This window comes from Sardina pilchardus, chromosome 22, assembly GCF_963854185.1.
Source record: "Sardina pilchardus chromosome 22, fSarPil1.1, whole genome shotgun sequence".
Classification (NCBI taxonomy): domain Eukaryota; kingdom Metazoa; phylum Chordata; class Actinopteri; order Clupeiformes; family Clupeidae; genus Sardina; species Sardina pilchardus.
In genome coordinates this window covers 12297971-12315470 of record NC_085015.1, presented here as the reverse complement: position 1 = coordinate 12315470, position 17500 = coordinate 12297971, and the positions used below count along the sequence as shown (strand labels likewise).

General features: G+C 43.5%; 2 protein-coding genes across 2 annotated transcripts in view; both read left to right on the top strand.

The window, feature by feature from the left end:
• The window catches only part of prkg1b (protein kinase cGMP-dependent 1b), a 137543-nt gene extending 123264 nt beyond the window's left edge, over positions 1–14279 (top strand). Inside the window, exons 10-18 of the mRNA XM_062526366.1 lie at positions 8056–8152; positions 9637–9776; positions 10002–10091; positions 10447–10588; positions 10985–11148; positions 11353–11475; positions 11572–11634; positions 11733–11799; positions 12193–14279. Of these exons, the coding sequence (XP_062382350.1) occupies positions 8056–8152; positions 9637–9776; positions 10002–10091; positions 10447–10588; positions 10985–11148; positions 11353–11475; positions 11572–11634; positions 11733–11799; positions 12193–12291 (985 nt within the window). The 3' untranslated portion in view covers positions 12292–14279. The remainder of the gene's footprint in view (positions 1–8055; positions 8153–9636; positions 9777–10001; positions 10092–10446; positions 10589–10984; positions 11149–11352; positions 11476–11571; positions 11635–11732; positions 11800–12192) is intronic.
• Positions 14280–17333: 3054 nt separating this feature from the next.
• Positions 17334–17500, top strand: part of dkk1b (dickkopf WNT signaling pathway inhibitor 1b) — a 1906-nt gene continuing 1739 nt past the window's right edge. The window contains exon 1 of the mRNA XM_062526263.1: positions 17334–17500. This exon is cut by the window's right edge and continues 123 nt beyond it. Within this exon, the coding sequence (XP_062382247.1) occupies positions 17426–17500 (75 nt within the window). The 5' untranslated portion in view covers positions 17334–17425.

The following is a 17500-nucleotide window of genomic DNA, read 5'->3' as shown; positions in this document are numbered from 1 at the left end:
GATCAGTTGACGACCCAATGACAGTTGAGGTGCATTAATGAAAAGTTAAAATCTGTAACATCGCTTATGTGATGTCAGCTTGTTTGTTTGTTTGTTCTGTTGATATTGTTTGTTTATTGTTATATGTTGTTGTGTTTGGCACTCTTAACAAGGCCACCTCACCTGGCTCACTGACAGTTGCAGCCACTGTAAGAGACCAGACGACCCTCGATGACCCTCTCCAGAGCACATAGATCACACTGATCTGTTATTTGCAGCATGGCCTAAAGTATGGAGGGCAGCACAGGATTGAGATGGGTGGCCGGTCAGTGTCTGAATATTTATATTCATCACCCCCCCCCACACACACACACACACACACACACACACAACCCTCCCTCTCTCTCTGGAGTCATGGCCAAGAGTATGCACCGAAAGTGTGTCCTTACATGGATGTGTTCGTAGCCCAATTCAGTGGAAAGTGATCAGAATGTGAATTTGTAATGAATGATCAAAAATTCTATTTTCCACTAAACACACACATAATGGTCTTGCGTATTTGACCCAAATTGTAGATTTAGTTGTAGTAATAATAATAATAATCTTAATCTGATAATGTAGATAATAAAACTCTGTCTTGGAAGACACACTTGAAGTGCTTATCAATGTTAATTTTTGATATAATTTATCAGAAAATTAAGCAAATTAACACTGATCAGAACAAATTAAGACCTGGTGCTGAATCTTCAATATTCTAGATAAGATAAAGGCTGCACTCTAAAAAAAAAAATAATTAAACACTCACTTTTTTAAAGAAATATATTTAATCCCAATACGGGCATTTTTCATCTTTTTGGGCCAGACATTCTTCTTCAGCATGAACTGGCGATTTCACCTGCCGTTTGAGTCGTCGCAACTTTGACAGATAATCGTTTGTGACCGCTGAGCGATGATGTATGTCTGGAGAACACACAGGTCTGCATTACAGAGGTTCAAGGTACGAACGGATCACCGATGAGTCCAAACGCAATGTGACAAGCGCTAAGCCATCGCACACTGACCCTCTGAAAGCCCAAAAGCCAGACTCTTTTCAGGTCAAGAAATGAGCCCCAAAGCCTCAGACTCTTTTCAGGTCAGGGAATGACCCCCCCCCCCACACACACACACACCCTTCCCTTCACACACACACACACACACACACACACACACACACGCGCACACACACACACACACACACACACCCTCCCCCTACTCACACACCCATACACCAACCCCTCTCCCTCCGAGTCAGGTGCACTGGCCGGCCCGGGCATTGTGGACAGACACCTGGCGATGTGGTCAACGCACGGCACCTCTGTGGGGCCTCCGGCAGGAACGGGAGGTCAAACCCTCGGCCCTCGGGGGCCATAGCGGCTCAGTGACCCCGAAGGAGAGCGGCCGGTGCCAGGAGGACGGTCTGGGTGCTTTATTTGCACAGCTGTGGCGCGATGCCGTGCTAGCGCTTTTGGAGGAGTCGGCTGGAGTCGGCTACGGCACGACGGGAGGAATGTGGCCATTGTCTCAGGGGGTGGAGGTGTTTTTCGCCCCGTCCGCCGGGGTTTTTCGGGGCAGATTGGGGCCGGTGGGGTAGTTTTGGACGCCCGCCGTTGGCACGAGAGGTAGAGGCAGCTAAACTCACACGCTAAATAGTGAGGTAATCGGCCTTCACTGCCGAGAGAGGGGGGGGGGGGGGCGGAGGGGGTTTGGGGGGGATCAAGGGTTCGAGTGGAATGAACCTGTCAAGGAAATTCCATGAAAAGTGTTTTTCCACATTCCGCAAAGTTTTCATGGAACATTCAGCTCGGAGTTTGGGCTCCACATGAAAACACCTGACCCACCACAAAATGCCTACCAAATTAATCACTTACATTTCAACTGAGTCGGGGCCTCCTTGGTGTTTGCATCACTCTGTGACAAAGCGTCCATCATCATCCTTATATAAGAAATCACACAGTGTACAGTAACTCACTGTTAGTGACATTGCCGACACAACATAAAGCTCCCTGATTCCTGATAACTGAACAAATCTCCAGTTCTAATGTTGAGTTTGCGCCCACCATAGATCTAAGATAAAAACTAAGGTAAAACAGTAGCCATGGACTACAACCAACCACACACTCTCCAGTGGGCCACTGGGGACACCAGTACATCTCCCCCTGGCCAAGGAGTGGTGGTGAAGGCCTTCATATAGCTTTTCAGTACAGCACATGTACCATACAACCGCCCCCCCCCCCCCCCCCCAAAGGTCTTCATAGTGGAAAATAACTATCAAGAGGAGGCCTAGGCCCCCTCCAACATAAATAACACAAACACACACACGCTCACACAGACAAATGACACCCCCTCAAACACCCGCCCCGTTCCACATTACACACGAGAGCCCTAACCCTATATGCTACCTTTCCACAGCTCACAAATCGCACCATGTGATCCTCTTGTACGTCCTGGCCTTCCCTCTCTCACCCAAACTCTCTCTCTCTCTCTCTCTTCCAACCTCTCTCTATCCCTGCCTACCCCTCTCTTTCTCTCCTTCCCTACCCCAACCCCCTCTCTCCCTCCCTCCCTCCCTCTCTCCCTACCCCTCTCTCTCTGCCCTGTTAAGGGCTAAAGCAGGAGATAGGAGCGGAAAGGGGGTGGGGAGGAGAGAGAGAGAGAGAGAGAGAGAGAGAGAGAAAGAGAGAGAGAAAGAGAGAATCCGACACGTGTCAGGTGACACCTCTGACAGCATGGCAGAGTGGCATGGAGAGGAGGGGTCAGGGTCAGTTGCCACGACAACCGTAAAAACAAAGCTCACTGAAGGAGAGGTCCGATGAATCTGTCAGAAGTTACGGTCGGTTGTCGTTGGCTGTTTAAACACTGGGATGCTGCCCAGTTGGGTTTTGAGTGAATTACCGTCTGTGTTTATGCCGAGGACCCGTTTTGACGGCACAGTTTATTTTTGTTTATTCTTTGATGTGGCACCCACTACGGGATTCAGTACGTGACTACAAGCACACAAGGAGTTTAAACAAGAAGACACACACTCACAAACAAAGACAGAAATACACATATACACACACACACGTGTGTGTGTTCTCTCAACCTTTAATGTCACGGTAGAATGACTAGCACACAACCTTAACCACTCTTCCACCTCAGTGCAGAATACCTCTTTTGTTGAAGCTATATAAACCTTTGACCTGGCAGTGGTGGAGGCCTTTTATCCAGGAAAACACAGGTCAAGACTATCCACACAGCCTTGGGAGAAGAGGTGACCAGTCCAGAGTCACTTACACTGCAATCGCCTTACTACACCTTGAAATGTTCCCCATGTATTTCATTCCAGTGAGGAACATAAAAAGACCAACCATCCCTGGCACATGCACCCATACACACACACACACGCTTGCATGCTTGCATGCACACTTGTGTACACACACACACACACACACAATTGTTGTCTGAGGGCAATCCAGTTGGGGCATGTGTTGATTTAACAGTACATCGGAAGGCCATGCATATGTATAGGTGACTGGTAATACATGTGCTTGTGTGTGTGTACGTGTGTCCTGTTGGCTTTGTTGTGAATAGTCATCATATGAAAAGTACTGTATACATAGCTTATTATGGTATTGCTATTACTGTAAGCATCAACATATGGATTTAGGGTAAACATCATGGATTTAGGGTATATAGGGATTGTCAACATATGGATTTAGGGTAAACATAATGGATTTAGGGTATATAGGGATTGTCAACATATGAATTTAGGGTAAACATCCCTGCAGCTGTGGATGAGAACATCTGTGTTGGGACATGTTAAGCTATGTTACTCTATATGCAGTGATTTCCAGTACAGACCTGCATGGGTAGCCTTTGTAAACAGTGTGTGTGAGGCAACGTGTGTGTTTATTTGTGCATGTGTGGTGCAATGTGTGTCGGTAAGTCAGACCTGTGCTCGTGAGTGTGTGTGTGTGTGTGTGTGTGTGAGTAGGGTCGTACATGCTTTGAATGTGGAGAAGTGTCCAGAGACTTCCAGTAAGGCTTTGTAGTTGGCATAGCAGCACGTTTAGCCTGAGTGTGTGTGTGTGTGTGTGTGTGTGTGTGTGTGTCCAGGATTGTGTGTGTGTGTGTGTGTGTTCCCTGAGTCACCTCTGTGGTCTGGCTGAATCTTCCCCAGGGGATTAATGGTCTCAGGATTTCCCAGCTGTTGCTTGGAGGTTTCTGTCAGAGAGGTAGACGTGAGGATTGCCACTCACCTCTCACACACATATACACACACCCAGACCCACACTCATACACGTACACACACACACACACACACACACAGCACTCTCCGATCAACAAGGTTGGCTACTCGGGCACAGCCTAGCCACCCACCATGTGCCGTGTGCCAACCACAGATAACTTAGACTTAGAACCCACTTGATTCAATTCATCTATGGGACTGCCAGGACGTTCTAACATAACAGGAGGAGATTAAGGCAGTGCTCAAAAACACGGCCTCATAGCCATGAAGGGTAGTGTAATTCAAGCACAAATGAAAAATATTTACATGTGAACTTTAAAGCAACACGTAGGTAGAGATGCCGTCTGCGCCTATTGTCTAACAATTGGAAAACAAACAAACAAACAAACAAACAAACAGACAGACAGACAGACAGACAGACAAACCCTGATGAAAACATAACCTCCTTGGTGGAGGTAACTACTGGTATCATCTTTAAGTTATGTAGTATTGTCTATGGTCAGATGAAGGATAGATAAATGCACCTTTCTTACAAACAAACCCTGATGAAAACATAACCTCCTTGGCGGAGATAATAATGTCCTCAACAATGAACAGAAGCATTTATGAACAGACACTACTGGGCTATACCTGGGGATGGGGGAGTAGCTTCATATTCCATACATACAAGCCAAGCCTATAATAAGGTAAAGGCCTGACTCTTGGTCAGCACACACTCGAGCAGTCATAAGACTAAACCAGATCAAATTACACATATTATATCGGCCACTGTTGTGCTCCTCTCCATATAGGCTCTGTCTACGTGTCCATGTGAGGTAACTAGTTCTGGTCATCTGGTCATCTTTAGGTTATGTAATATTGTATATGGTCAGATGAAGGATAAATAAATGCACATTTCTTACACATCAGCTTTCTTTCCACCAAAATATACACTTTCTGTGCTAAAAAACAGTGTGGTTAACACACATTGACTAACATTTTTGTAAATGTGTCAGTGTTAGCCAACTGGTTAAATTTCAACTGCAGTCCTTTGGCAAGATGATGCGATAACCGCCAATTGACTTGGCCAGTTGTTCTTAGATGCCAAGTTGGTGATAAAATGTCAAAATACCCCAGTTTACAAGCATACCTGTATATCAGTGCCAGCTTTAGTGTTGGTGGTGAAACATGCCTTCTAGGTAGTCAGATTGCCATTGTGAGACCAAAAGGTAAATTTTTACTATGAAATAGTAAATTATGGTTAGAAATACTATGCAAATACAACGTTAAAAAAAACCTCCAGCTAGTGCCGGAGCCTCAGGCCACAGACTTGGCAGCATGGCACAGCTGGGTAGAGGAGGGTAACTGAGAGCTATCAACAGCGCTTAGCTGCTGGGGTACTTAGCCGCTCGGCTCCATTTCAGGAGCGTGTACTTGTACTTGGTGCAACCTTCAGCCTATTTACCTCAGGCTGTCCTCGACCCTGAGCTCAGATGGAGGGATTACCCTGGAGGGTTCATACTAAACTTGATAACATGTATATTCAATGTGTGTATGTATGTGTGTGTGTGTGAGAGAGAGAGAGAGTGAGTGAGTAAGGTGTGTGTGTGTGAAGAATATGTGTTTATGTTAGAATGTGTGTCTGTTTCGCCTGATGGCAATTTTGTTTGTATGTTCTTGATTTAAAAATATATTGAGTACCTCACCTTCTCCCCCAATAGCTTATTGCTCTTCCTACAGAACTCGCCAGTGTGGATGACCATTATTTGTTTATGTACAGTACATGTGCTTTTGTGCCTTCTACCATCTGTGCGTGCTGGTGCAGTGATAATCATTTTCGGCTTTAAAATTGGCCAGATGAGGTCCCTAAATAAACAGCATTCTCTGATCCTATGAGCCTGTTAGAGATTTATCTGCCACTGGAATATCCTACATGCCCGTGAGATCTATAACATGATAGCTTCGCATTGGTATGGGCATCATGACATCATGCAGAAGCAGATCCCTTGCATATCGAGAGATTGTCAGCTGGAAGGACAGGCTATTCTGAGGAGTGTGTGTAAGGCTAATAAACAAGCCTGCTGATAGCTTACTGAGACAACAGGAGACACATTCCACAGAGGGCGAAAAACACAGAGTTTCCATTCATGTTAATAGGTTTTGGAGAAGCCATACAAACAAGAAAAACAAAAGGAAATGCATTTGCTTGCCATTTCGAATAGCTTTGGATACATTTGCAGAGTAGCGGATGACAGCTACCTGTGTGCATTGCTTTCATCCATGATGAGAATCGGTCTGTGCAGTAGTGCACTTGCGGCAGTTTGAGATCATTTTTTATTTATTTCTAAGGCCAATGTTCCGGCCAAGGCAGCATTTTGTGTACTACTGTATTTCTTATACAGTATCACTGAATGTTTCTGAGAATCGATTATTGACTTCTGACCAATACTGTAAAATGTTTTATTTCTGTTTTTACTTCAATTTAATTATATTATACCATCAACAATTATAACTGAATAGTGAGACACCGATGGTAGCTATTCTCAGTGAACTTTCCTTAGGTTCACATGAGCATTAGTTGTAGAAACAGTTCGGGCAACACTATTTATCTCCATGTCCTTGAATCTAGCCCCAAAATGTCCTCAGTTTAACATCACTTTTACTACCATCCAGATATTTTGCTACAGTGTTTGCACAGACACGGTCGATAACGTCTGGTTATTAATCAGCATATTAAATAGGAATGAGAGGAGCAAAAAGATACCCACAAACTTTTAACAGCTCACAGTTGGGTGCCCTCTCGCAAGAGCAATCTTTGATTAGTCTCTGAAAGCGACAACAGTGATGATTGATGGGTCTGTTTGGCAGGTGGTTATGCGCAGGGAGCGCGATGCCGGCGGGGATAGCCTTTTGCTCGACCACATGGTAAAAATACCACGGGGATCATCCAGACACTATTACTGCCAGCAGAGAGGAGGGAGACACGTTTGGACTCTTGTTTTGGCTCCAAGCACTTTGCTTTTAGCGATAGCGAAGCTGGACGTTGCGCCACTCTACAGCGTGCATGGTGACAGTACAGACCTGTTGTAGTGAGTGGTCTGCCTGGACATTCTTGTAGGGTGTTGAGCTTTTGATTTTCTTGCAGATTTGGTTTGACTATACATACTTCTTGCAAGGGGCATGGTTATGCATCTTATTCTAAAGACTTCAGACTGTCCTTATCCGTTTAGACTTCAGTCTGGTCCTCTTCACCAAGCTTAGTTGTGTTGTGGGGACGAGCTCTTGTAAGGTGTTGGCGTTGCCCAAAAGACTGTGTCCTAGTTGGCCTACTGTCTAGGACTTGAGATCTACAAGGGTCAACCTTCATGCAGAGAGACTCGAGCGATCTGGACGACTCTTTGTTCCTCCACACTCGGACCTTCCAGTTCGCCAAACTGCACCATGTGAAATGGAAATGGCTCCTTAGTTCAACTTTCGAAAGAGGACTACTGCTGACGCTTTGCCGAACGTACTCATAAACAAAAAAAAAAAACTGTGATTCTCTGCAGGCCGCTGGCCGTCTATTGCCGACTTCTGGTCGCTGTCGTCCTTCTGGTGATACTCAGAGGGGTCCGTTTGGTCGTGCACTTGAACTTTTCCTGGTGGGACCCAAGTGACCACATCGTTGGCGTCACGATGCGCGACTTGCTTCCCGTGCCCGTTGCCCGGGAGCGCAAGGAGAGGGAGAGGCTGATCAGCCTGCCTGCACCCTTTCCTCTGCTCACATTCCCCATCACCTACTCCATACAGACCTCTAAGAAGTTCCCTTTCTTCCATGTCAAAAAATGCAGATACGAAGCCGAGAACGCCTTCTACACCAACCTGAAGCTGGCAGACTTCAATATCGTCGACACCCTTGGGGTTGGAGGCTTCGGCCGTGTGGAGCTGGTAAGAAATGTGACTTTTTTTGTTCTCTTCCTCTTCCTTGTCTTTTCCCTCCTTTTTTTCTTCTCTGTGCATTTTCATGACCTGCTTTCATCAAAAGTGCATTTCATTTTGTCCAATATCTATAACATAGGATATTGTCATAACCTTATAGAGCGAAATATAATAAAAATGTAGTCTGAGCCTGCATGTCTAAGCCCTTCTAAAATGAAGATGAACATCTTCTAAGTGCACAAATGCTTAAATGTTACTCATGAATCTAAATAGGCTTTGGCCATGGCAATATTAACGTGAGAGGTTCTCACTGATGGAAACAATCATCAATTAATACCTGATCAAATGCGTTTCCACTGGACTGGCCTGCGTTTCTCCACATGGAGAGGATTGAGCATGGCAGGAGAATGTCAGGACTCTCTATTCAGGGTAACTTTCCACTGGCTACTGCAGAGAAAGTAATAGGATCCCCCCGTGAAGTGGAGCAGGCCTGGCTCCCATGTTGTAACAGCTTAGCGTGTCTAATGAAATTAGCATTAAATTGCTATTAAAGCGAATGCTACAAGAGTTATGTAATTTATGAAGAGCTGAATGAAAAAAAAATATTGGCGATAGAAGTGAAGTGTAATTTTAGTGAGGGATTGATTGTTTTCCTTTTAAGATTGCCCTGCAATCTGTATTACAGATGAGTATCTGGGAAGTAAGTCATAGACTGTGACATTGTAGAGTTAATTATTCATGTCATCATATCTATTGCAATGTAATAACAAAGTAGCACTTGGACGGGTGGATAAAAAAATCAACATGATTCCGAGTGTGAAAGGAAGACCTAAACAGAAAGAGAAAAAGAAAGTGAGATGGAGAGGTTAAGGGGTGGGGGGTGGGGGGAAGGGGGGGATGTCGCAATGCAGACTTTGCAAGTGTCCACCAAAGTGGCACAGAGGAAAAGCCCAGTGGCGTTCACTTGAAGCGGAATCCCCTGGCAGAGCCTATTTTAGTCATTGTGATGCCACGCTGAGAACAAGTAGCCCCGTGGTGCATACCATCATGTTCACTGAGGAGTACTTCCTTACTAGATAGTTCAGAGATCAAGTGACCCCTGACACGTTAAGGCTCCGCTGGATACGCAATGTAAAGAATGCCCTCACCCAGTCTAGGCTATTTCTAGTACCCGAGAGTCAATTATAGACTATGACTCAATTTCTAAATTAAGAAGGTCTTGGCTGTTGTTCTTCTTCTTGCAGTATGCATATAACCTGGTGCTCTACCACAAATTAGCATGAACAAGTTCTTTCTAAACATACATTCTACTTAAACAAATAATGATGTTATTTATGTCCATTAAATTAGAATGATTTCAGAATATTGATATCAGTAAAACAGTATTTGGCTTGGAAAATATACCAAGTGAGCATTACTTCCTTGCACAAATGCAAGAACAAGGGTGCCCCCAAAATATAATATAAACTCATAGTTCCATCTGCTTCTTGCAGGTTCAGCTCAAAAGTGAGGAGACCAAAACGTTTGCGATGAAGATTCTGAAGAAGAGGCACATCGTGGACACTCGGCAACAGGAGCACATCCGCTCCGAGAAGCAGATCATGCAAGAGGCTCACTCCGACTTCATCGTGAGGTACATGAACATGATGTATATTTAAAGTCTAATGCCATAAAATGAGACAGCAAATGTATCAAATACAGCACTGAAATAGTTATGAAACTGATTTCAACATCCTCTAAACCAACTCCAACATGCACCACTTTTAAGCGGAACCAGTATATCCTGTTACAGTATAACCACATGCGGAATTACAATTCGGTATTTAACCAAACGACGTCTTCTCCCCCGTTATCTCAGATTGTACCGGACATTTAAGGACAGCAAGTACCTGTACATGCTTATGGAGGCCTGTTTGGGAGGAGAACTATGGACCATACTGAGGGACAGGTAAGAAACACATAAAAATGGCATAACAATTCACAGCATTCACATGGTGCAACAGATGTCTCTACAGTAGCCTATACTTTGCAGACAAGTGGATTTAGAGCTTTTTGGCCAAGCAAGCTAGAAAGTCAGATCTTGAATGTATCGGTTCTGAAAAACAAAAGTATTACAGAAAAGGCTTATTTTCCCATTAGGGAAGACTATTCCGGAGGTTAATGTTAAATATTGTGCAAATAACTGGAAGAAAATCCTAATCTTCGCACAAACAAATAATGAAGTACCAAGCTGTGCCAAGACTTTTCATTGATATTTCTCTTCATTTAAATCTTTCTCTGTATGTATTCTTCTCACACGGCAGGGGTTCATTCGAGGACGCCACGACACGATTTTACACAGCCTGTGTAGTGGAAGCCTTCGCTTACCTGCATTCCAAAGGAATCATTTACCGGGATCTGAAGCCAGAGAATCTTATCCTGGATCACCGAGGCTATGCCAAGCTGGTGAGTAGAGAGACAATGCCTGTTTTTCAAAAACATACACACTGTGAATATAGCTGTGTACTGTAGAAATTCTAGCAGATGTGCCATACGGGTTTAGTCTCAACTTTCGCACACGCTACAACAGTTCACTGGTTAAGTGTACTTGATTTCTTGCTAATGTAGAGTAAAGGTAAAGAAAGAAACACAGTTTCGGGAGTAGAGCTGCTTACAGTGATAATTGAGGGAACCCTAACATGGAGACATGCCTACGGAATCTCAGAATGGCATCTTTAATAAGGCAGTGGGGCAGCAGGCTGTCACCTCTCTAGTTGTACGTGGACTTAAAGGGAAACTGTGTATGAAACTGACTAGTATGGATTTCTTATATAGGAAGCCCCTCCTGTTCTATCTTTTTAGGTAGATTTTGGTTTCGCTAAGAAGATTGGATTTGGGAAGAAGACGTGGACCTTCTGTGGCACTCCGGAGTATGTAGCACCGGAGATCATCCTAAACAAAGGTCACGACATTTCAGCAGACTACTGGTCCCTTGGCATCTTGATGTATGAGCTGCTGACAGGAAGGTAAATGCTGATGCTAACATTAGCATACTATGCTAATCAATATAAATGGAGCTAGATATGACTAGTTGATGATATCTGTTTTATCACTACACAGTAAAGTCATACGCACACACACACACACACACACACACACACACACACACACACACACACACGCTCAAACATTACAGATAGGTGCTAATGTGCTGTCTCTACTTCTTGTAGCCCGCCTTTCTCGGGACCTGATCCAATGAAGACATACAACATCATTCTGAGAGGTATCGACATGATAGAATTTCCAAAGAAGATCACCAAGAATGCTGGCAACTTAATCAAGAAACTATGCAGGTGTGTGTGGGAAGTCTGGGGAAATAACACACAATTAATCCGTGTGGTCTTCTGTTAAAAAAACAAGTGTTTACCAGTGTGTGTTATCTATCACAGGGACAATCCTTCGGAGAGGCTTGGAAATTTGAAAAACGGTGTTAAAGACATCCAAAAGCACAAGTAAGTCATTCTCACTACACATTTCCAAGTGGCCTATGCAAAAACAGATTATTGATGTGATCTCAAGTTAATGGAAATTGCTTGTCTCTAAATTGCAGGTGGTTTGAGGGGTTTAACTGGGAAGGTTTGAGGAAAATGACCCTAGCTCCTCCTATCATCCCTGGGGTAAGTCCAAGAAGTAGACAATCTAGAATTCCCAGGTCACATCTTCAATTGCTCAAAATAGTAAAGATACACTCTGTATGATTCTAAGCCTACTGTAGGCCTATACCTTTAATCAAATTCAGTTCAGTACACAGTCCTGGCTGTGGGAAGCAAAGATGGCTGGGATTGAGCCCTATGGAATTCTTAGCCAGTCAATACACATCTTTCAGGGGTATGATGGAGAGGGATGCAATTTGATTGATTGTTGGGTGAAAATATCAATCCCCAAAAAAACCATGCAAAACCAAAACACAAATCACAGAGTGCATTTTTAAATTATTTAAATAGATCAGCTGATGTTATTTTTAAAATGTTCTATAGCGTAGTAATAATCTTTTTATTTTTGATCTCCAGGTTTCATCTCCAACCGACACAAGCAACTTTGACAGTTTCCCCGAGGACAGCGATGACCCACCTCCAGACGATAACTCGGGGTGGGACACAGACTTTTAAACTGTGTCCGCCTCTCCAGAGACTGAGTACACATACACACACACCCCCTCAACATATCCACCCCAACCCCCACCCCCCACGCCTCTCCAGTCCCATCCACGCAGGAGAGTTTTTAAAACTGTGAGTGATTTGAGTGTGTGTGCTGGAGAGGGACTGGTTCTTCTGCGCGCGCGAGGACTTACGTACGCTACATGCGTTAGCCGTGAAGAGTTTAGCGGACGCCGGCGACAAGATGGAGGACAAACAGAGATGCGGCGGAGGGAGAGAGGCAGGAAGTGGGGAAGGAACCAGACCTTCGCTTGTCCACACCAGTCGACCCAGGTGCCTTGGCCCATGCTGTCTTTCTTTCTCTCTCTCTCTCTCTCTCTCTCTCTCTCTCTCTCTCTCTCTCACACTCTACTTCTCCCTGTCTCACTCACTTTCTCTCTCGATCCATGAGGCATTGGGATGACCTTTGACCTGTTGGGCCTTCACTGATCCATTCCCATCACGCCACCTGTGTCATCTTGACCACAACTCATCATCCTCACCTTCCACCCCCCCACCCCCCACCCCCACCCCACGCTCCATCAGCCATCTCATCCCAGGCCAGGGGTGGAGAGTCGAAATGCAGCAGACTGCCCGCTTCTTATTTATTTATTTTTGATCACCACCATCAATACTGTTTCCGGCAGCACAGCTACGAGGCAGACAATTGGAGACTTTCCCCCTCTTTTCTTAATGCATTTCCACGTGATTTTCTGTTTTGATCCTACACAATGCTTGAGCTGCTTGACTTCCTTGCCGTGGTACAGCTGAGCGCCCAATGGGCTGTGCCAGCAATACTCCGTGATATCGTTTGCAATCGGGACTGGCCCCTGGGTAGAGTAACGAACTCTCCATGCTGTGCCCTGATCTTGAAGCCAGTGGACATTAGGACATTAAGTGGGGACTATTGATGACGTCATATGTATATATTGGATTTTTGTTTGTTTGTTTTTTTTAATGAGGATACTCACAAGGGAAGAAAATAATATAGAAAACTACATATATAATCTCTCTCTAGAAAGTAACAACTCAAATGACTGTGTCAAATAAGGTGACACACATGAGTCAATAAATATGTTTGATTGGAATTTGCCTGTGCCAATACAGCAGGTGAGAGATAAACAAAACAAAATAAAAGACTTGAAGATGTCTGAAATAAATGACTGGGTATTGTAGGAGGCCTACCTAAGATCACCACCAGGGGGCAGACATTGACCAGAGGAGCTGAACCCCAACGACTTTCAGCAGCCAGGCTCAAAAGCAAACCATCATGACAAAACACTACATTATAAAGTTGACTACATAGACCCTATCACTACATTACAAGATCAATAACACGTTTCAACTATCCTTTTAGTTCAATCCTTTCTTCGTTTAGTTTCTGCCTCGGATCTGGCCTTTGTCTAGTTTCCATATCCATATCATCCTCACTCAAACATTAAAAAAAAAAAAACAAGTGAATTCTTGGAGATTTTCATATCATGAACCCATGAAGAAACTGTGCTGGAATACAAATGAGGAACTATTATTATTTATTGTATGACCAGAGGTAAATATTGTGTTTATAATATTCAGTGCTGATATTTTGTGATACGGATAGAACAATGTCTTGTTAGAGTAAAATATTATTATTTTTCCCAAATATTGGTGGTTTTGTGTTCTGTTTGTTATTTTTGTGTTTAAAAATATTCAATTTCCTCCTGATGTTACTTCTTGTAGGTAACCTACCACTCTCACACACATACACACACACACCTCTGTTCACCTTATGGCTAATGGCATCGATGAAAGTGCCTTAAATTTGTGTGGCATCCAAAAAATCTTCTTGTTTTTGTTTTTCGATGCTGCATGAGCAAGGTCCAGCCACTCTCAGAAACGTCCTTACTTTGCTTTGCTTTTATAAACGGTTCCGCTATTTATATATGCCTTTTTCTTACAATAAAAGACAACTTTCAAATGTGTAGATGTGTTTTGGCTCAGTTTGATTCAATGTGAGAAAGCAAGAGAATTTCCGTTTACAGGGCAAAGAGGGCAAAGTAGAGACTGAATCCATGACCAGCTACCAACTGTTCTTGATGTGCAATTCAACTTGACTGGTACTTTTTTAAAATAAAGGTATAAATAAATCAATCAAAATTCAATGAGATTGGTACACACATGTTGCATTTAAGCTACTGCACTAAGGCTAAGACAATACATTGATCTATAAAGCAATGGCGTTGATAGGCTATTCAACGTCTAACGCAGCTACAAGACGTTGTAATTTCACTTGGATGGTTTTGACCAGCATTTACAAGCATTTGTCCTGAAATGCATAGAATAACCAACCATAAAGAACTGTGGCTGGTTTTAGATATAGAATGGCATGTATCCGGCTCATTCTCTCCAGGAAAGAAATGTAATAGCCCCAACAACAGCCTCTACGGATGGAAAGCTTATCATTAGCCAACGCCTTATCTCACCCTCTCTTAAGATAAAGCAGTGAGAATGCCCGCCGTTTTCGTCCTCAGGTGTCTCCAAACCACATCAGAGAGATGCTGTTCCGGCCGGGGGTGGCCAATATGGCGACGTATTTGACCCCAGTTCACAGCTAGGTTGTCAGTCACCAGACATGGGACAGACTTCCTTTGATAAATTAGTCTGTTTGAGGAGCGAAGTCGGCGATGTTTGCCCATTTAATAGGCACAGTAAAACACATTAAGCTACCGATTCTTCAGAACGCTATTTGTTCCAGTTATTTTTGCAAACAGAAAGACAACATAGCCAAACGCAGCAACACAGAATGTTCCTCCAAAAATAAATATTCTAGTGAAATTAATTCTCAACATCATGTCGACTTTTTAAATTGGCAAGACTTTAGAATTTTGATTCAGTTTGGCCTACCACTAGGCACACAATCTTAGCTTGACCACTTTTCTTAATTTTCTAAAAAAAAAAAGAAAAAAAAAGATGACCTCTTTGACTGCGTTAACAAGAATCTCTGTCAACATTTTTAAAGATAGGTTACCTCAGTGAACAGAAGAGACATGACCCACAAACACGTAGGCCTAGGCCTAAGGCGGGACGAAACACGACCAATTAAAATGAACAGTTAATATGTTAATTAACGTAGTATTTACTTACCACCACAAGAGGGAGATACAAAAACATCTGAAACACCTGACATTGTATACAGCACCTACATCAAAGTTATTTGTCTCCCGGATTTCCAATTAGTCGTGGCCAATAATTCAGCTTGCTTAGAGACTCTAAAGACCCGAGTAGACTAAGTTGGGGGGGTCCCATTGTAGAACAAGTGGATTTGGTGGTGACCAAGTATTTTTTGTGAGACAGGATTATCTTGCACTGGGCTAAATGAATTTGCTGAGCACAATGTCTGTTAAAAGCCTCTAAAAGCCGAGCAAATGGACTGTTTGTGAAAATGGTCTGCCTGTCGAACTCTGATTAAGACATGGGGTTTCAGTTCTGTTTGATCTGGCCCCATCAAAGGGTGCTTTACACAAGCTTCATTTTACACCACTGTAAGCACTGGATGTACAATTAAAACAAAGCCGAGGGACCAAAGAACCGGGATGAATGCTGCCAATTCACGTTTAATGAAGTGTATTCAACGTTTGTCTTGTTGTCGCCTATTATAACTAACCTCTGTCAACAACATCAAAGCCCTTTATTTGGGAGGTTATCCCAAGTATTTGGCAGACATGCACTTTGAAACTGTTAAATCGTTAGCGCTTTTTGCGCCTTCCAACAGCTGACCAGAAGAGCTGGCGTGATAATGAGAAACAAGAAGGTGACAATTAGAATGAAAAGAATCCCGGCTACCCTGGCTGTGGTGCGCATTTTTGAATGCGCTTTGTTTGCAATTATTCTATCAAAGGAGGCTTACATTCTCGAAATGGCCAATTAAGCATGTGCTTTGCAAATGGTCTGTGTGCTACCGAAATTCTTTTGATTGATCTGCACACAACTAATGCAAACTAAGTAGAATGCGCACAGGCAGCAAGCCCAAATGTTCACATATCATGCTCTTTGGATAAAAAAAATAAAACTCGTAACCTTTAGACCTACACAACACTGAGTGGTACACACAGACGAGTGAAGCTTGAGGCTGTAAGGCAACTATGAATAAGGATGAGAAGGATGAATCAGATAAGACCTAAGGAGATGGGCGTTGAATTGACGGCATCTAAACTTCAGAGACAGCAATCCCTTATCGACCCGTGCTAATCAACTGTATTTGTTTTAAAGCATTTAGACTGAATGGTAATTAATTCAGTAAACTTTTTCCACTCTCCCCAATTTGCATGTCGCCTTTGATCTTTACCGCCGGTTTAATCAAGTGCATTTCAAAGTTCATCTGTTACAATTACGGTTCAAATATCACTAATGGACAGAAAACATCTTGAATAACCATTCACCCCACCTCTTCCAAATAACCATGGGCATCCCCATTTAGCCTCTGATGTTGTTTGAAATTGGCGACATTGCATATTTTATTAATAATGGCTAAAAAGAGTCCAGAATTCCTATTTACCGCAAGAAATAAAATTCTCAGTCGATTTGAAAGCTTGTGTCGTTCAGGGCTGTAAATAAAACATTGGCTTGACAAAATCTGTTTTGATTTAACGTCTGCTTTGATTTAGTGCATGTGAACCGAGAGTGTTGACAGTGCAAGTTAACAAATGTTTCTGTCTTCATTAGTCCCATAATAACTTCGGCTCTACGAACATGACTTTATTCTATCTGGTTCGTAATCCTAGTCTAAACGGAATAGCGTTCCCATTTAAGAGAGGGGCCGCGGTGCGTGTTTGATGTCAGCTCATGGCGGCTCGCTGATAATTGTACACAAACATTGCGAAACCCTTGCCAATGGTTAGCTCCTGTAGGATGCGTCATGACGCGCAGCTCTTTGAAATTTCATCCGCCCCTTTGTTACACATAGCCGGGGGCGGGAAAGCAAACAACTGCACATGTATAAAGCCTCTGTTAGCACATCAGTGTCTTCAGTGCAGGAGAGTCACCTACCTTTTACCAAGGAATACTTCCATACGGACCAGTTACATTCCGCCTGTTTCTGTGAAGACTTGCGAATACCACGACTACAAAAATGCTGTCCCTTTACGCTGCCGTCGCCTTGTGCTTGACTGTGGCCATTGACGTTGCATTTGCAGGATCTGTCTTG